The sequence below is a fragment of the Pangasianodon hypophthalmus genome, chromosome 3 (assembly GCF_027358585.1).
Source record: "Pangasianodon hypophthalmus isolate fPanHyp1 chromosome 3, fPanHyp1.pri, whole genome shotgun sequence".
Taxonomy (NCBI): Eukaryota; Metazoa; Chordata; class Actinopteri; order Siluriformes; family Pangasiidae; genus Pangasianodon; species Pangasianodon hypophthalmus.
The window spans coordinates 34561132-34578606 of NC_069712.1; the positions used below are offsets into that span (position 1 = coordinate 34561132).

The window sequence follows — 17475 nt, forward strand, 5'->3', positions numbered from 1 at the left end:
GTCCAGTCAGGAATTTCTGGCCTCCCTTAACTAACATTCTGATTTTATAGTTAAGTGATTTCCAGGCATCTATCCGTAAATTCACCGGATCTTGCCCTAGTCATGGTGAGGTAACATGATAAATAGCCAGGCGAGAGCAGCTGTAAAGCAGCACAAACAACTCTCTCAGTCCCTCAGACGATCTCTCTTATACTGACTCCGTCTCTCCTGTCTGACAAGGAAAAGAACCCAGTCAACTTTTCTCTTGTTTTGTAAATAATGGCATATCTCACCAGAGAGGTGTTAGTGTGCCACCCAGGTTACGGGACTGAGTTGTTAGGAGTAGTATCTATAGATCAGCTTTTGAGACCAAGAGACACGTTTATCTTTAGAGCAGAGAAGGAAGAGAGAGATAAGAGAGAAGCTGGCTGAGTGTGACGGTGGGTCGCCTCTTACGTTCTGAGATCAAACCAAGACTAAAAGAGTGACAAATACGACATATTCCACATATTTAACACAGAGAATCAGAGACTTTAAGAAAATGATCATGAATTCAGAGGAATTCATTAACAAAATCAATTTTAATATAAATAAAACAAAAAGGCAAATCTTTCCTTCAAGTCTAAAGTATTACAGAATTAAATGAATCGAAAAAACAAAAACTGACTTTGTCAAGTTTATTGAGTGACAGCAAGTGCATTTTATGAGGCATTAATTCATACATTAATAGAAAAAATATATAAGAATAATCTGGCAAAGAAAAAAAAAGAAATCTTCCTGGACTGTGTAATCTCTCAGTGTAAATGCATGACATGACCCTGCCTCCTTATCTGCCATCTTCTTTTAGATTTAACCCCTTAAACTCTCATGACTCATCAGTGAGTCCAGATTTACACCTCTCACTCTTATTACTTCACAATTTTCCTATTAGTTTAACATTAGATACTGAATAACATGCGTTAAGATAATTGAATAAAAGGCTCTTTCAGACTAAAGAGAGAAAACACACTTAAACACACAGATTGTGTGTTCATTCTGCCAGACTTGCCAACCCAGAAAAGGATAATGTTATTGATCTGCTGCTCAAACTGTTTGAACGCATCTAACCAGCTGTACAGTTTTAGATTTGACACTTTGTTGTAGGCCTACTTAGTCTTTTTTTTTATAAATTTTTTTTTCTTTGTCGGAAATTTCTGGTGGCTAAAATTTGAGTTCCATCTCTAATAAATCTAATGAACTGATGTTATCTATAGACATGTCGAGTGTTAGCTAAATGGAACACACTGATTTTATTTTACATTAATTAACTCAAAACATTCTCCATTTGCCATAACAGAAATCAAGGACGCCATGTCGAGACATCTTTCAAGTGAGAAAATCAAGACGAGAGCATCTAACCCTGAAACGAGAGATGGAGGGAAGGGGGCGGGGCTCTCATGGGGTCAGTAAATATCGGTGACTTCAAAACACCTACACAAATGTCAGTCATTCCACATTCATATGTCAGTTGGCTTATCTGCTGTTTTTTTTTCAGAGAAATAAGAAGACTGCTCTTTTTTTGTATTTTATACTTTTTAAAAAGTTAAAAAGTATTTTGCACTTTTTTGTATTCTGTATTTTTGAGTGATAACTCGTAGCAGTATTCTCAGAGTTAAATACAGAGTTCCTTTGTAAAATACGTAAAGGTTGGCAGGTCTGCTGGATCATAAAAATATACACAGTCAATTACACAAGAATATAAAACCCAGATCCTCTGTTAACATTTTTACAAAAATGGCCTTTTACACTCCACCTTCTGCAGTATTTCAGCTCGCTGAAGGTTAGCTATCATGTCTAAGTTATTTGTCAGTTTACTTTGTCAGTTGTATTATACTACAAGCTGGGAATGTGATTCTTCACATCAGTGAGTTGTTTCTTTATGGTTTCCATCTTAGTCATTTTACTTTTGACTGTTTTCTTATTGTGATGCCACATGCAACAGGTCCCCTGAATGTGAAGCCTAGATAGAAGGTGACGTTTTCATTTCCAGCAGGCAATGAACTTTCATTAAGAGGATGGATGGAAAACTTTTCCATTTTAGGACCCTCAAGGTATACACTTCCATCCTCTGTCCAGCCGTTTACACGCTTAAGCTCTCTCTCAATTTCTGGTATTTTGAACATTTCCCCTTCTACCCATTTCAGACGCTTTTCTGAAACTGAGGGGAAGTTTCTAATCCTACTCTTATGGACAAACTTGTAATATCCATGTCCATTTCCCAGGAAGAAGTGGGTGAAAATCCGTCTCTTTCTCGGAAGGATATCCTTCATTTTGGTCTTGTATGTTTGTTGGAGGAATTTAACAGCAGTAAGAATAGTTTTATATTTGTCCTCCTTGTCTTGATCAGTGTCATGGTCTTCTGGCCAGAACAGTAGTGTGCACAGAAAGAGAGCATTTGATGGACATTTTAGTTTGTCTTGAAGAAATGAGCGGCTCAACTTTTGCAGATCCTTGAAGGGAGCCAGCTTAGGTGACCCAGGAGAGATTGCACTTAAGGCAAAATGTGATGCTATGTAGTTGATAAGATCTGCTTTATCCATTTTAGCACCCTTTGGATGCAGTGAAATTATATTCTCCAAAGTTGTGACTTGGTTTTTGTTTTTCTGGTCCAGGATGGAGAAGATTGTTGTGAAGTTTCCCCCACTAAGCTGGTAGATAGCCATGCGTTTGCTGAAGTCAGTCATTTTATCTAAATTAGACTGCCAGTTGCTGGCTGTATTGCTGAGTGAAACCTCACAGAAGAACCTGCCATAAACAGAGGACTTGGCAACCAACCAATGTTTGGGGCGGTGTATTGTCAGCTCTGAGGTCTTGAAGGTTTCTTCCTCATCTGTATCCAGGTTTTTCTGGAAGTAACTCAGTTCTTCTGATACCCATTCCAAAGCCTTGTTCATTGTGGGCTGAAGGCTTTTGAGTTTGTCATGAAAGTGCTTCCATGGTACTTCAATTTCCTTGGGAATGTGTTCTGTAAGCAAGTACTTCTGTAATTCAGAATGACCCCTAGGTTTATTTGAGAAAACATCAAGTGAAGAAATTAGCTCTAACAAGCCACACCCCACTTCTACAACTCCAAAGAATCCTGAGTTGTTCATTGTCTCAGTTTCTTCAACAGCTACCGTCTGACATTTTTGGAAACATTCAATTGCTTTAAAAGCTGTTTCAATGGCATCTGCTGTGGACTCTGGTGTTTTCGGAGACTTTTCCATTGCTTTCCATTTTGTCGCGAACCATCTTCTGTACACCTGACCTCTGGTGTCAAGAATGTAGGAGTTCTTAGGCAATTTATTTGCTGCAGTTTCTGCCCATTGTTCTGCCTTTTCAAATTTTTCATGAAAGTAAAAGAGACGAGCTAGCTGCTGAGCGAAATATGCATCCTTGTTGAATCTATTGTATGCCTCACTGAGAAGATTAATAGCATTTTCTGGCTTTTCCGTTTGTCTCACATGTTCAATGAGGGGTGAGAAAAAAGTGTCTGATTTATCACCTCTGCTGATTTTGTAGCGTCTTATGAACAGTTCACGGAGGAACTTCCTGTACTCTTCTCCCCCAAATCTGTGATTAAAGAGTAAATCATTGCTGAGAAGTTCAAGCGCAAGCTCACTTTGTTGTTTGTCTCCCAAAAGCTGATGGAGAATTTCCTTTGCCACCACTTGGTGGATGATTCTGATCGAGTTAATGTGGGTTCTTTCATCTCTCAAATATATAAAGACCAGTTTAGCCTGCTCACTCAGAGAACTCTCGAATGCGTGCTGTCGAAATCTGTCTCCACAGATAGAGAGCTGGAGAGAAAGGAGGGCTTCACAATGTGACTGAGAAATGAAAGAGTTCTCCACATAGGTGTTGAGCAGAGCTACGTATCGAATCAGCTGGGTGACGGCAGATGCGTGATCAATATCCTCTAATAAATTCCGTACAAACTTTTTCACATATTCATCTTCAAATTCTTCACTCATTAAGACAAATGTCAGAATGAACTCTGGCTCGAACTGTTGCTCAAGCTTTTCTCGTTTTCCTGCAAATTGTCTTTTTTCCTCTTGTGAAAGTTTGTGAGTCACAGAAACATTCAGTAAAGGCGAGTCCCTCGACATTTTCTCTGGATTGTGGGATCGTCTACAACGGAGGAGAATGAAACACGGTATTCCGTGTGCAATTTTTTTTGTGTTGACGGCTGTTTCTAATTCATTCCTCAACTCTTCTATATACTCATTATCACAATCCTCAACAAGTAAGAGAACAGTTAGACATTTCTGTGGATCTTTTTCCTCATACTCCCGAAGCATTACAGCATGTTGTGAAACTTTGTTAACAGCATATGATGGATTCACAACTGCACACCTTCGATCCTTTCTGTACCTCCACAGAACCTGCCTTGCCACTGTACTCCCTCCACTGCCAGGCTGATGGTATATGTTGATGCATTTGACAGGCATTTGATCTGAACTGCATTTAAGAGAGTCCTCCAGAAGATTAATCACTTCATGATAGGCATCTCTTTGAATCATTTCCCCAACATACTTTTTCTCTGCAAGCCAGAAGTTCTCCCATGTCACTTTTCCTCCTCGATAAAAGTCTCTCTCTATTTCCACTTTCTTTGACTCAGTGTCCAGTGCACTGTCTTCACATTGATTCACACACAAAATCTCCAAGGAGTACATCGTTTCCTCACTACGTGTCAGAAGATGGCAATTTGCTTTGGCAGACACAGGTAAGAGCTTGTTCACACGAGTACTGGGGCTCTGGACTTGCTGGACAATTGCATCGATGTGGCTCATTTTCAAACCTACTACACATGACCTGTTCACTGTTTCCTCGTCACAGAATTCAAGAGCAAAAGTCTGCCATTTCTGAAAGTTCCCTTCTGATTCTGAGATGCATATAATGTCTTCATGACCCTGCATGTCTGTGAAAAACTCATCGAATGTCTTCAGTAGAGGTGTCTCAACAGGAGATGTGAGGAGGAAGATCACAAGGAAGGTTCCCTTGGGTAAGAAATCCTTGCAGATCAATGACACACAATCCTTTAGGAAAGTCCTCCTTGTTTTACACCATGTATTTTCATCACAAGGAGTCTCATTCCCACTGAAATCATTTCGTCCGTTACAAAATATCCAACTTGTTTGTTCAAACAAATGTAGATGACCCTCAAATTCTTTGATGCTCTTGTCACTTGGAATTTTGTAGTTTTGCATGAAATGAAGGTTCACTGCATGGTGTTGATCATATTCATGGCATAATCCAGACACCATGGAATCTGGGTCAAAGTCAAACACACAGAATAATTTCATGTTCAACAAAAAATCTATGTGCTGGAGATCTTCCTCTGAAAACTTGTTTGTAACAAGTATGTACCATTTCTCCTTTTCTATTTGTTTCTTCCCACCTGTTATAAGCATGGTGAGTTTTCTTCCAAGATCTTCGCAAGGTTCTGGACTTGTGAAGCTTTGTGATTTCTCTGCTGCCTCTCTTTGTGTATCTCTGCTAACAACTCCTTCGTAAAATCTATTTATATTATCAACTGGTTCTGTTTTAGCACCAACTCTGTGATATGTTGTTTGCTTTTCAAACTCAGTTTTATTGGCCTTCTCCTTGAACTTTGGCAAAGTGACAGAAAACACCTTATTTCTCACTAAGCTTAATGAAGGTTCAACATCAAATTCAACCACGTAGTGTTGTTCTTTCCGGTTGGGTTCAATTACCATAATGAACTCAGGTGGTCTTATACACTGGCGTACAAGCTCACTGTAACTTTTAAAACATCTTTCAATGTAATCCAGTGCATCAGTATACATGTCTTTTTCTCTAATGGGAATGCCAATGATTTCACCGTGTGCATAGCCAGAAGCACCTCTGCTGTCCATTACACCGAAGTGTATCGTGCCATTTGATCTCATGTTCATGCATCCTGTGGCAAATTTAAGAACTTCACACGCCAGCTTGGCTTGAAGTCTTTGGCGATCTAAAGTCGCAGCTGTATTGAATGACTTGTACTCATGACATGGAGTTGTAAGATCAAAGACACCTGTTTCAGGCGGAAGAACTTCATGCTTTACATAGGTGTAGTCGATGCCCGGTTTGCCAAAAGGTCGTGGCTTTGAATCTCTTTTTCTTGTTATAGCCACTGCATCTTGTTTCATCTGTTCTTCTTTCTGGGAATTGCTGGATATTGGAAGGTCCTGGATGAATGATGCTCCTTGGTCAGTACTTTTAGCAGTCCTTTTATGTGCATTATTCTGCTGCTTCTGAGGTTTTTGAGTCTTAACTAACTCATTTCTACTCTCTATTACCAGAAGTGCAGGACCAGATTTCATTCCAGTCTCTTTTTTCAGAAATTCCTCTGTGATTTTAAGAAGGACCTGGCCATCTACTTCCTGTTCATGAAGAGTTTTAATGTAATTTTCTTTCACTCCTATTGAAGCCAACCACACGCTCACCATATCTTCTGTCCATTTTTCAATTGGAGTGCTGTGAAGTTCTTCTATAAATAAAAAAAAAACATAAAAAAAACTTACTGACAAAAGGCATGTAAGTTATGACAAGATAGATATTTACAGTTCCTTGCAAAAGTATTCAACATCCATAAGTCATCAGATGTGTCTATATTACAAATAACACTCACACAGATTGTCCCAGCCAGTATTTTTTTTTTTAATTGCAAACCAACATGCTCTCAAAGTAAATTTATTAAAAAAACAGCAAAATTTATTATTTTTCAGCAGATCTAAAAATAAATAAATTAAAAATTATGTTTGCATAAGTATTCACTGCCTGTGCTGTGAAACTCCAAGTTTGACGAAAGGTATTGCCCTAAAGAGGACACAGTTGGCTTCTACCAGTGAATCATCTAAAAATTCACCTTTTCTGGATAAAATTCCTCCTGAATTCAAGTACCATTTGTCAGACTGTGAACATGAAGGAAAGCTGTAAAAATGTAGATCAAGGAGCATTCTAAAGAAATAAAGCGTTAAAGACAGGAAAAGTCTACAAAATAATATCTTAGTGTTCGATATCCCACTCAACACTGTTGGATCAGTCGTGAAGAAGCTGCATCATTCCACCCAGGCATTGCCTAGACAAGGTTTCCCTCAAAACTCAGCATCAGAGCAAGAAGGAGACTGGTGAGGGAAGCCAACTCTTTAAGAAACATCTCCTGGATGCACTGGGACACATCATCAGTGTTGTTCCCTGGGGTCATAGGGTGTTTCGGGTCTTGCAACAGACACCCTCACCCAGGCGACCCAGCCGGGGGGTGATCAAGCCCCGACTTGCGTCCCAGTAGCAGCCCACGGATCAGCCCTCTTAATCCATAGCCGCCTTGTGGCTTTCTCTGCGGCTTCACTAGCCGATTGAATGGCCCTCCTCTTGGCCGTCCCTGTGACACCCAGCCGTCCGAGGGCTTTGCAGAGTGAACGTCCTGCAAAGCCCCTGCAGCTGACCTCTATGGGCTCGTAGACTGTTCTCCAGCCCCTACCGCTGCACTCCTCCACCAGTTCCTGGTACTTTTCACGCTTCCGCTCATTGGCTTCCTCGATCCTCTCCTCCCATGGCACAGTTAACTCCATCATGATCAGGTGCTTTGTGGCCTCAGATGTTATGATCATGTCTGGTTGGAGGGATGTTGGAGCGATATGCTGTGGGAACCTCAGCTGTTTTCCCAGGTCCACTTGCAGCTGCCAATCGGGGGCTGTGTGAAGGAGGCCTGTTATTGCCTGTGGCCTTGCCGTAGGTCTCTCTCCGGCCTTAACAAAGGGGACTGTCCTCGGAGTGCAATGGTGTCTGCTGATGTTAATGGCTGAGGCTATACTCTCCGCAATTGCTTTAAGCACCTGGTCATGGCGCCACCGATAGCGACCATCAGCCAGGGCTTTTGGGCAGCTGCTGAGGAGGTGTTCTAGTGAGCCTCTTCCAGAGCAGAGGGGGCAGGAGGGTGTCTCGCTCTTCCCCCAGATGTGAAGGTTTGCTGGGCTTGGGAGGGCGTCATAGACCAGTTTGTTTGACCAGGTAACTTTGGGCTGCAATGCGCTCTCCCACCTTGTCCACGCTCCCTGCTGCCGGAGTCCAACTGCCCTGCCCACTCTCTCTTCCTCCAGGCCTGCTCGGACCTCTTCTTGGACTAGCTGGTGTCTCTCCTTGCCCCGGGCCTTGCTGACCTGGATCTTTGGGACGTAGGCCAAGCCTGCTCTTCCTGTTGCCAGGGTCCCCACCAGGGCCTTCTGCCTTAGGCGTGACTCTGCCACCTCCACTGCCTTCTCTGCCTTCCACTTCCTTCCTGTCCTCACTTCAATCCCGGCTGATGACACCTTGTGGTCCCTGGAATCCCTGTACTGTAGGGATTCTCTTGTGCGTGCCACCTTTAACTCTTCAGTGAGCCCGCTGAAGGGCAGCTGCAGGGTATTACTCGTCCCGTACAGAGCAGCTCTGGTGAGGCTGCAGGGAAGGCCCAGCCACTTCCGAAGAAAGCCACTGATCTTCCTTTCGAGGGATTCCACTGTTGTCAATGGGACTGCATAGACGAGGAGGGGCCAAAGAACTCGGGGCAGGATGGAGTGCTGGTAGATCCAGGCTTTAAATCTACCAGGCAAGCCTGACTTGTCCACCTTGGTCGGCCAAGCTCCAAGCTCTTCACTGAACTTCTGAATGGCAGTGGTGTCTTTCAGGGTGGAGTCGAAGAATTTTCCCAGGCTCTTGACAGGTTGTTCGGTGATGGATGGGATTGCTATTCCTAAGATGGAAAAACGGAATTTGTCAATCACCTTCCCCCTCTTCAACACCATGGATCTTGACTTAGAGGCCTTGAAACTCATCCTCGCCCATGTGATGAGACTCTCCAGACCTTGCAAGATCCACCTGCACCCTGGGACTGATGTTGTTGTAATGGTGAGGTCATCCATGAACGCTCTTATCGGGGGCTGTCGGACGCCAGACTTCAACAGGGGCCCTCTGCATTCCACCTCGGCAGCCTTGACCACCATGTTCATTGCGAGGGCGAAAAGGATCACAGAGATGGTACACCCTGTTATTATGCCTTTCCCCAGGCGATGCCAGTCTGATGTTACTGACCCGGAAGTGACCCTGAGTCTGAAATTGTTGTAATAATCCAGGATCAGGTCCTTGATCTTACCGGGAACATGGTGGCGATGTAACGCAAGCTCAAACAGTTTGTGAGGGATGGACCCATAGGCGTTAGTCAAGTCCAGCCACAACACTGCGAGGTCACCTCTGCTCTCGTGTGCCTCTCTGATGAGCTGCGTAACTACTCCTGTATGCTCTAGGCAGCCGGGGGCTCCAGGGATTCCACCCTTCTGCACTGAAGGGTCGATGTAGTTGTTCTTGAGGAGGAACTCGGTCAGCCTTCAGGAGACAATGCTAAAAAACATCTTCCCTTCCACACTTAATAGTGAGATCATCCGAAACTGGTTGATGTTCTTTGAGTCCTCCTCCTTGGGGATCCAGACTCCCTCTGCGCATCTCCACTGGTCAGCCACTCTCCCTCTTCACCAAATCACCTTTAAGATCTTCCACAGGTGCCTTAGAAGCTCTGGACAGCGCTTGTAGACGAGGTAAGGTACTCCACTGGGGCCTTGTGAAGAAGCTGATCGAGCTGCCTTGATGACCTCTTCTACCTCCTTCAGACTTGGCTCCGCCAGCTTGAACTCCACTGTTGGTGGGCCAGAGTTGGTGAGGGCTTTGCTGGAACCCAGGTCTTGTTCCCTCATGGGATCGCTCATGGTGTTTTCAAGAAAGCGATTTACTACCTCTACTGAGCACTCAAGCCGGCCACTGCGCTTGTCCCCAAGCAGCTGTTTAGCAAAACAGAAGGGATTGGCAATAAAGGCAGCGCGCTTCCTGGCTCTCTCTCTTCCCCGCCTCCTATGCCACTCTGCTCTACGGAGGGTTAACAACTTCTTCCGCAGGATGTTACGCAGGTCTGCTAATGGTTGCTTCTCCTCCTCAGGAGCTCTTTTGAACTGTTTCTTGAGGGTTTGAAGCTCCTGGCGCAGGTGATGTATCTTACTGGCTCTGCGGTTCATGGTGTAGGATTGGGAGGTCTTGAAGTTACCCTTCTTGATCAGGCCGAATCTTTCTGAGGCATAGCTGACGATGATGGTAGTCATTGCTTGGAGTCTATTGTCTACGTCACCTTTGGTGGTTTGGATGATGTTGGACACATCCTCGTCAAACTGCATCCACTCGCTCCGTCTGCTGGCTGGGGGCCACCTAATCCGCTGCTGTGGAATTACTCTGCTGGGATTGGGAGGCTCTGGTGCGTGAAGGGACTGGGCTCTGTGGGGTGCCTCCTGGCCGGGCTCCTCCTGCGTCTCACCAGGTCCAGGACCTGTGCGTTGCTCCTCGCGCTCCCGTTCCAAACATTTTATTCTGGCCTGATGGATTCTTGCACAGCTTGCCGCAGAAACATGTGATTTTCGTAGTCAGTTCGTTTGCGGGGGTCATTAACCTTCACAGAGAGGCCATAAATCACAGTGAAGGAGTTACAGAGTTCAGTGGCTGAGAGTCAAGTGCTCTACATTGTGGGAAGTGGTAGCTCAGTAGTTAAGATGTTGACCTGCTGATCAGAAGGTTGTGAGTTCAAATCTCAGCATTGCCAAGCTGCCACTGCTGGGCGGTTGAGCAAGGCGCTTAACGCTCAGCTGTATAAATGAGATAAATATAAGTTGCTCTGGATAAGGAAATGTATTGTAAAATGCATACAACTGGTCTGTATGGAGAAAGAAGCCATTACTGAAGAAAACAACATATCAAAGCATGTCTGGAGTTTGCCAGACAGCATCAGAGTGACCCAGCTAAAATATGGGAGAAGGTTTGGTACTCAGATGAGACAAAATTAAAATGCTAAGTATGGTATAAATGTAACATTGCCCATTCCTCAACAAACACCATCCCATCAGTAAAGCACTGGGGCGGCAGCATCATGTTGTGGGGATGCTTTTCCTCAGCGGGGACTGGACTTCTTGTTCAAACTGAAGGATGGATGGAGCAAAATACAGGGAGGTATTACAAGAGAACCTGCTTCAGTCTGCTAAAAAACTAAAGCTTGGGAGAAACTTCACCTTTCAGAAGGACAATGATGCCAAGCACAAGGCCAAAGCGACACAGTAGTGGTTCTACCAAGTACTCGTCTGAAGGGGGTGAATACTTATGCAAGCAGCATTTTTCAGTTTTAAATTTCTTTAAGATCTGCTGAGAAATAATGAATTTTGTACAAGTATATTTTGAATTTGAATGAATTTGTATAAATGTACATGTGATACTTGCCCATTATTTCTTGTGGATAATCAGCGTCATCAGTTTGTTTCAGATCAAGGTACCTGAAGAAGACAGAACAGGTTTCAAGTATTCTAGACAATTCTTTATGTGTTGTTTGGTCTTGCCCATTTTATTCAAACTGCAGAATATGTCATTTTCTGCAGTGTACTCAGTTAATTCTTATTTTAATTGACTAAGAGCAATAACTGTGAAGATTTAGTGCTGTATAATTGAGATAATTGGTAATCGGATGGCGGGTATTTTAACCTCACGATGTTAAAATATTTAGTTATATTTTAAAATATTTAGTAATATTTAAAATATTTAGAATGTAGTTCTTCAAATGTTGGGAATATTGGGGTATTGAACTGATAGTTCTATGATATAGCCATCTGAAGCAACAACAAAAATAGTTATAAATAATCTCAAAACTTCAATATAATGGAAATTTAACAGAGGAAAATTTAAATGAAGGAATATAATATTTACTTCAGCAGGATAAAAGTCCTCTCATTTTCAGTGCTGCTCCGTCTGCAAGCTGCAGAAAACCTAAAGAGAAATGGATGTATGGTGGTTTTTAATCTCCACACAGCAGCAATTCATACACCAATATGGCACTTGTACCTACAAGGAAGAACTGCATCACTAGTCATATTCTTTCACCTGACATCTCTTCTTTCTTCATTCATTGGCCTCCTCTGCCCTCTGTCTTCCAGACCAAGAAAGTGTGAGGTGTAAAATGCTGAGAGAATTAAGAACAGCTGAGAGAATGTGGAGATCTCCTATCTAAGTTCTCCTCTGATGTGACTGCTCTGAAGCCATCTTTCTACAGAGGAAAGATCATCTGCATCTGATCTATGCAAGCTCCTTACCATCATTTTTTAAACTTCAAACCTTCCCAACGTCTTCTAGATTACTGATGAATTCAAGACATTCTATGGAAAAAAATATAAGCAAACTTTTCCTTCTATGTCTATTTCCACACTTCATTATCCCTCTCGGTGAATCTGCTCCACCTTTTATATTTGTTTCCTTGTGTTAAAGTAAAGAATCTTAACCTGCAACTGTCTCTGCAACCTGACACCCACCTCACAGATAAAGGCTCACAAAAAATGCCCTGAGCTTTGTGGTCTGCTGTAAACAGGGCTTTCACACTGGCTGCTGAAGCTCGGGTGTGGCTTGTAAATGGTATCTATCCATAGTCCCGATATGACATTCAAATGACCTTGTCCTGTATCTATCAGCCCCAGTTCCAGCGCTGATTGCTGGGAGAGAACTGCTCAACTGCTCAACTCCTGAATTCAAGTACCATTTGTCAGACTGTGAACATGAAGGAAAGCTGTAAAAATGTAGATCAAGGAGCATTCTAAAGAAATAAAGCGTTAACGCTATAGACATGCACAAGACAGGAAAAGTCTACAAAATAATATCTTAGTGTTCGATATCCCACTCAACACTGTTGGATCAGTCGTGAAGAAGCTGCATCATTCCACCCAGGCATTGCCTAGACAAGGTTTCCCTCAAAACTCAGCATCAGAGCAAGAAGGAGACTGGTGAGGGAAGCCACAGAGAGGCCATAAATCACAGTGAAGGAGTTACAGAGTTCAGTGGCTGAGAGTCAAGTGCTCTACATTGTGGGAAGTGGTAGCTCAGTAGTTAAGATGTTGACCTGCTGATCAGAAGGTTGTGAGTTCAAATCTCAGCATTGCCAAGCTGCCACTGCTGGGCGGTTGAGCAAGGCGCTTAACGCTCAGCTGTATAAATGAGATAAATATAAGTTGCTCTGGATAAGGAAATGTATTGTAAAATGCATACAACTGGTCTGTATGGAGAAAGAAGCCATTACTGAAGAAAACAACATATCAAAGCATGTCTGGAGTTTGCCAGACAGCATCAGAGTGACCCAGCTAAAATATGGGAGAAGGTTTGGTACTCAGATGAGACAAAATTAAAATGCTAAGTATGGTATAAATGTAACATTGCCCATTCCTCAACAAACACCATCCCATCAGTAAAGCACTGGGGCGGCAGCATCACGTTGTGGGGATGCTTTTCCTCAGCTGAGAGAACTGCTCACCTGCTCAGCACCCAGCAGTGCCATTACCAGTCGCGTTAACTTGTTATTAATGCGCTATCACACACACACACACACACACACAAAACACAAAAACATCCGGTGCTTTGCACAGGAAAAAGATTTTTTTCCGTTTTTTGTTTAGATTTAATTTAAAATCTTTCGTTATGTGAACTGATTAGAAATCTTACTTGAATGGTGTAGATGAATTTGATCAAGTGCAGGAGATCCAGTGAAGAGCGCTCCTCTCACCTACAGCTCTGTCCTCTCACCTACAGCTCTGTCCCAATCACTGCGCAGACAGAAGAGTAATCCCAGATGGTGCTGTGTTTTTAATAACCCTGTGCTCCGAGTAATAACCCTGTGCTGGGAGATGAGCGCTGTCGGTGCTGAGTGCTCAGATGGAGGAGAGCTTCTGGGAGCAGAGTTTCGGGTTTTCTCAGGAGCTCTGTGTTTACGCCCAACTCTCACTTACTGAGAAATGAAACTTACAGCAGCGCAGTGCGAGAAGAGGAAGAGGAAGATGAGCTCGTGCAGGCTGACCAATGAAGGGCGTTTAGAAATGTAGCTCCACCCCCTCATAATAAATTAATGTGCTTTATTTAGTCCTAATAATGATGAAATGGAGGTTTGGGCTGAAATCCACTTCCTTGCGCTCACCGACACGAATAACAGAAAACTAGTCGCTTTTTAAGTTTCAGTTTAATGCAAGAAGCAATCGGAGGAAATGTTCCCCTGCTGTACATCCACATGCTGTACATCCACATGCTGTGTTCAGTTTGTGGAAAAATGACACTTTAATGTGTAGAAGTGCTTAACACTGCCCACGTTTATTCAGAGTGTTGAGTGTGTTACACAGTTCCGCGAAGGGTTTGTGCAGGAAATGAAGAAATGAGCCGTGTGTGTAAGGGCTGTGAATTATTTATTTATTACTTTATTTCCGTTTCCTCACCTCTGAACTCTGACTTTTACACACTCGCGATGAAACACACTGCGCTTTAACCGGAGTCCGGGCAGTCACGTGGTCGCTGAGCAGTCAGAGTCACGTGACTGAGTCAGGGCCAATCCGGTTGCAGTACAGAGGTCCAGCGGTGTGTTTTTGACACACACGGGTTCCGCTTCAACATCGGCTTTAATTATTTCATCATTTTACTGCTTTTTCACCAGCACACAGTGAGTAACAACCCTACACACACTCTACACACACTCTACACTCACACACACTCTACACACACTCTACACACACTCTACACTCACACACACTCTACACACACACTCCTGCTGTGAGGATTAAAGCTGCAGCTGCAGAGCTGAACATTAAACACGGACACTAGTGCAGGAGCACAGCTGTGTGCGCGCGCTGTAAACACACCGAGTTAATGTAATCACGTGTGTGTGTGTGTGTGTGTGTGTGTGTGGAGGAGTGGAGGAATAGAAGAGTTAAGGAATAGAGGAATAGAGGAGTGGAGGAGTGGAGGAATAGAGGAATAGAAGAGTGGAGGAGTAGAGGAATAGAGGAATAGAGGAGTGGAGGAATAGAGGAATAGAGGAGTGGAGGAATAGAGGAATAGAGGAATAGAAGAGTGGAGGAGTAGAGGAGTGGAGGAATAGAGGAATAGAGGAGTGGAGGAATAGAGGAACAGAGGAGTGGAGGAATAGAGGAGTGGAGGAATAGAAGAGTTAAGGAATAGAGGAATAGAGGAGTGGAGGAATAGAAGAGTTAAGGAATAGAGGAATAGAGGAGTGGAGGAATAGAGGAATAGAGGAATGGAAGAGTGGAGGAGTGGAGGAATAGAGGAGTGGAGGAATAGAGGAATGGAAGAGTGGAGGAGTGGAGGAATAGAGGAATAGAGGAGTGGAGGAATAGAGGAATAGAGGAGTGGAGGAATAGAGGAGTGGAGGAATAGAGGAATAGAGGAATAGAGGAGTGGAGGAATAGAGGAATAGAGGAGTGGAGGAATAGAGGAATAGAGGAATAGAAGAGTGGAGGAGTAGAGGAGTGGAGGAATAGAGGAATAGAGGAGTGGAGGAATAGAGGAACAGAGGAGTGGAGGAATAGAGGAGTGGAGGAATAGAAGAGTTAAGGAATAGAGGAATAGAGGAGTGGAGGAATAGAAGAGTTAAGGAATAGAGGAATAGAGGAGTGGAGGAATAGAGGAATAGAGGAATGGAAGAGTGGAGGAGTGGAGGAATAGAGGAGTGGAGGAATAGAGGAATGGAAGAGTGGAGGAGTGGAGGAATAGAGGAATAGAGGAGTGGAGGAATAGAGGAATAGAGGAGTGGAGGAATAGAGGAGTGGAGGAATAGAGGAATAATTATTGTAGATTTAATTCTGTGAATTAATGACCTTAGATTTTTTGCTGCTGAATCTGGACTGATTGTTTGTTGGTCCTGTACAATTAGCATTGAAGCTAAGCTAGCTTTATACGTGTTATTAATACACACACAAACACACACACTCACACACACACACACTCACTCACACACACACACACTCACAGAAAAATAGTTCATTAGTAGCAGAGTTCAGTCACAGGCCTGAGTGTCTGTAGGAAAGGATTCGATCCTTTTTGTTTACTAACTCGCTAATGCTAATGCTAATGCTAATCAGACTCAGCTTCAAAGCTAACTGTGCCCAAAGCTAACTGTGACATTTGCTGACATTAGCTTATTAGCATATTAGCTCATTAGCTCGTTAGCTAACCCTGTGTTACTGAGAGTTTTATCATGCTGCTGTTCCACTGAACACACTCCTGTTGTTGATGTGTTTCATCTCTCTACTGTTCTAAAAGTTATTATCCAGTTTAATCAACCTGATTATTATTAACATTCCCAATTTACCAGGCTTTTATGCAGTATTCCGTACACTCCAGTATTCCATACACACCAATATTCCATACAATCCAGTATTCGGTACTCTTCAGTGTTCTATGCATTCCAGTATTCTGTACATTCCAGTATTCTGTACATTCCAGTATTTCGTACACTCCGGTATTCCTTATTCTTCAGTATTCCATGCACTCTGGTATTCCATACTCTTCAGTATTCTGTACTCTTTAGTACTCTGTGCACTACACTATACTCTTTGGTATTCCCTACACTTTGATATTCTGCACAGTGACATTGAGAAATCAAGACAGCGGCGTTAGTTACGGACAGTGATGTTAGTTATGGACAGCGGCGTTAGTTACGGACAGTGATGTTAGTTACGGACAGTGATGTTAGTTACCGACAGTGATGTTAGTTATGGACAGTGATGTTAGTTACAGACAGCGGCGTTAGTTATGGACAGTGATGTTAGTTATGGACAGTGATGTTAGTTATGGACAGCGGCGTTAGTTATGGACAGTGATGTTAGCTACGGACAGTGATGTTAGTTATGGAAGGCGACGTTAGTTACGGACAGTGATGTTAGTTACGGACAGTGATGTTAGTTACAGACAGCGGCGTTAGTTACGGACAGTGATGTTAGCTACGGACAGTGATGTTAGTTATGGACAGTGATGTTAGTTATGGACAGTGATGTTAGTTATGGACAGTGATGTTAGTTACGGACAGTGATGTTAGTTATGGACAGTGATGTTAGCTACGGACAGTGATGTTAGTTATGGAAGGCGACGTTAGATACGGACAGTGATGTTAGTTACGGACAGTGATGTTAGTTACAGACAGCGGCGTTAGTTATGGACAGTGATGTTAGTTATGGAAAGCGGCGTTAGTTATGGACAGTGATGTTAGTTATGGAAAGCGGCGTTAGTTATGGACAGTGATGTTAGTTATGGACAGCGGCGTTAGTTACGGACAGCGATGTTAGTTACGGACAGCGACGCTAGTTACGGACAGCGACGTTAGTTACGGACAGCGACGTTAGTTACGGACAGCGATGTTAGTTATAGACAGCGATGTTAGTTATAGACAGCGGTGTTAGTTATGGACAGCGGTGTTAGTTACGGACAGCGGTGTTAGTTACGGACAGCGATGTTAGTTACGGACAGCGATGTTAGTTACGGACAGTGATGTTAGTTACAGACAGCGGCGTTAGTTATGGACAGTGATGTTAGTTATGGACAGTGATGTTAGTTACGGACAGTGATGTTAGTTATGGAAGGCGGCGTTAGTTA

The 17475-nt window shown here is 43.2% G+C and overlaps 2 protein-coding genes across 2 annotated transcripts in view; one reads left to right on the top strand and one right to left on the bottom strand.

Annotated features, from left to right (window-relative positions):
* Positions 1–642: 642 nt before the first annotated feature.
* Positions 643–14283, bottom strand: LOC128318017 (sterile alpha motif domain-containing protein 9-like). Its single transcript, XM_053232595.1, has 4 exons — positions 13546–14283; positions 11770–11829; positions 11290–11342; positions 643–6493 (listed from the first exon to the last, which is right to left on the bottom strand). Exons 3-4 carry the CDS (start codon positions 11291–11293, stop codon positions 1914–1916), a joined length of 4584 nt encoding a protein of 1527 aa, XP_053088570.1. The 5' UTR covers positions 11294–11342; positions 11770–11829; positions 13546–14283; the 3' UTR covers positions 643–1913.
* Positions 14284–14391: 108 nt separating this feature from the next.
* Positions 14392–17475, top strand: part of klhdc3 (kelch domain containing 3) — a 40756-nt gene continuing 37672 nt past the window's right edge. Inside the window, exon 1 of the mRNA XM_026911643.3 lies at positions 14392–14527. The gene's annotated coding sequence lies outside the window, so the exon portion shown is untranslated. The remainder of the gene's footprint in view (positions 14528–17475) is intronic.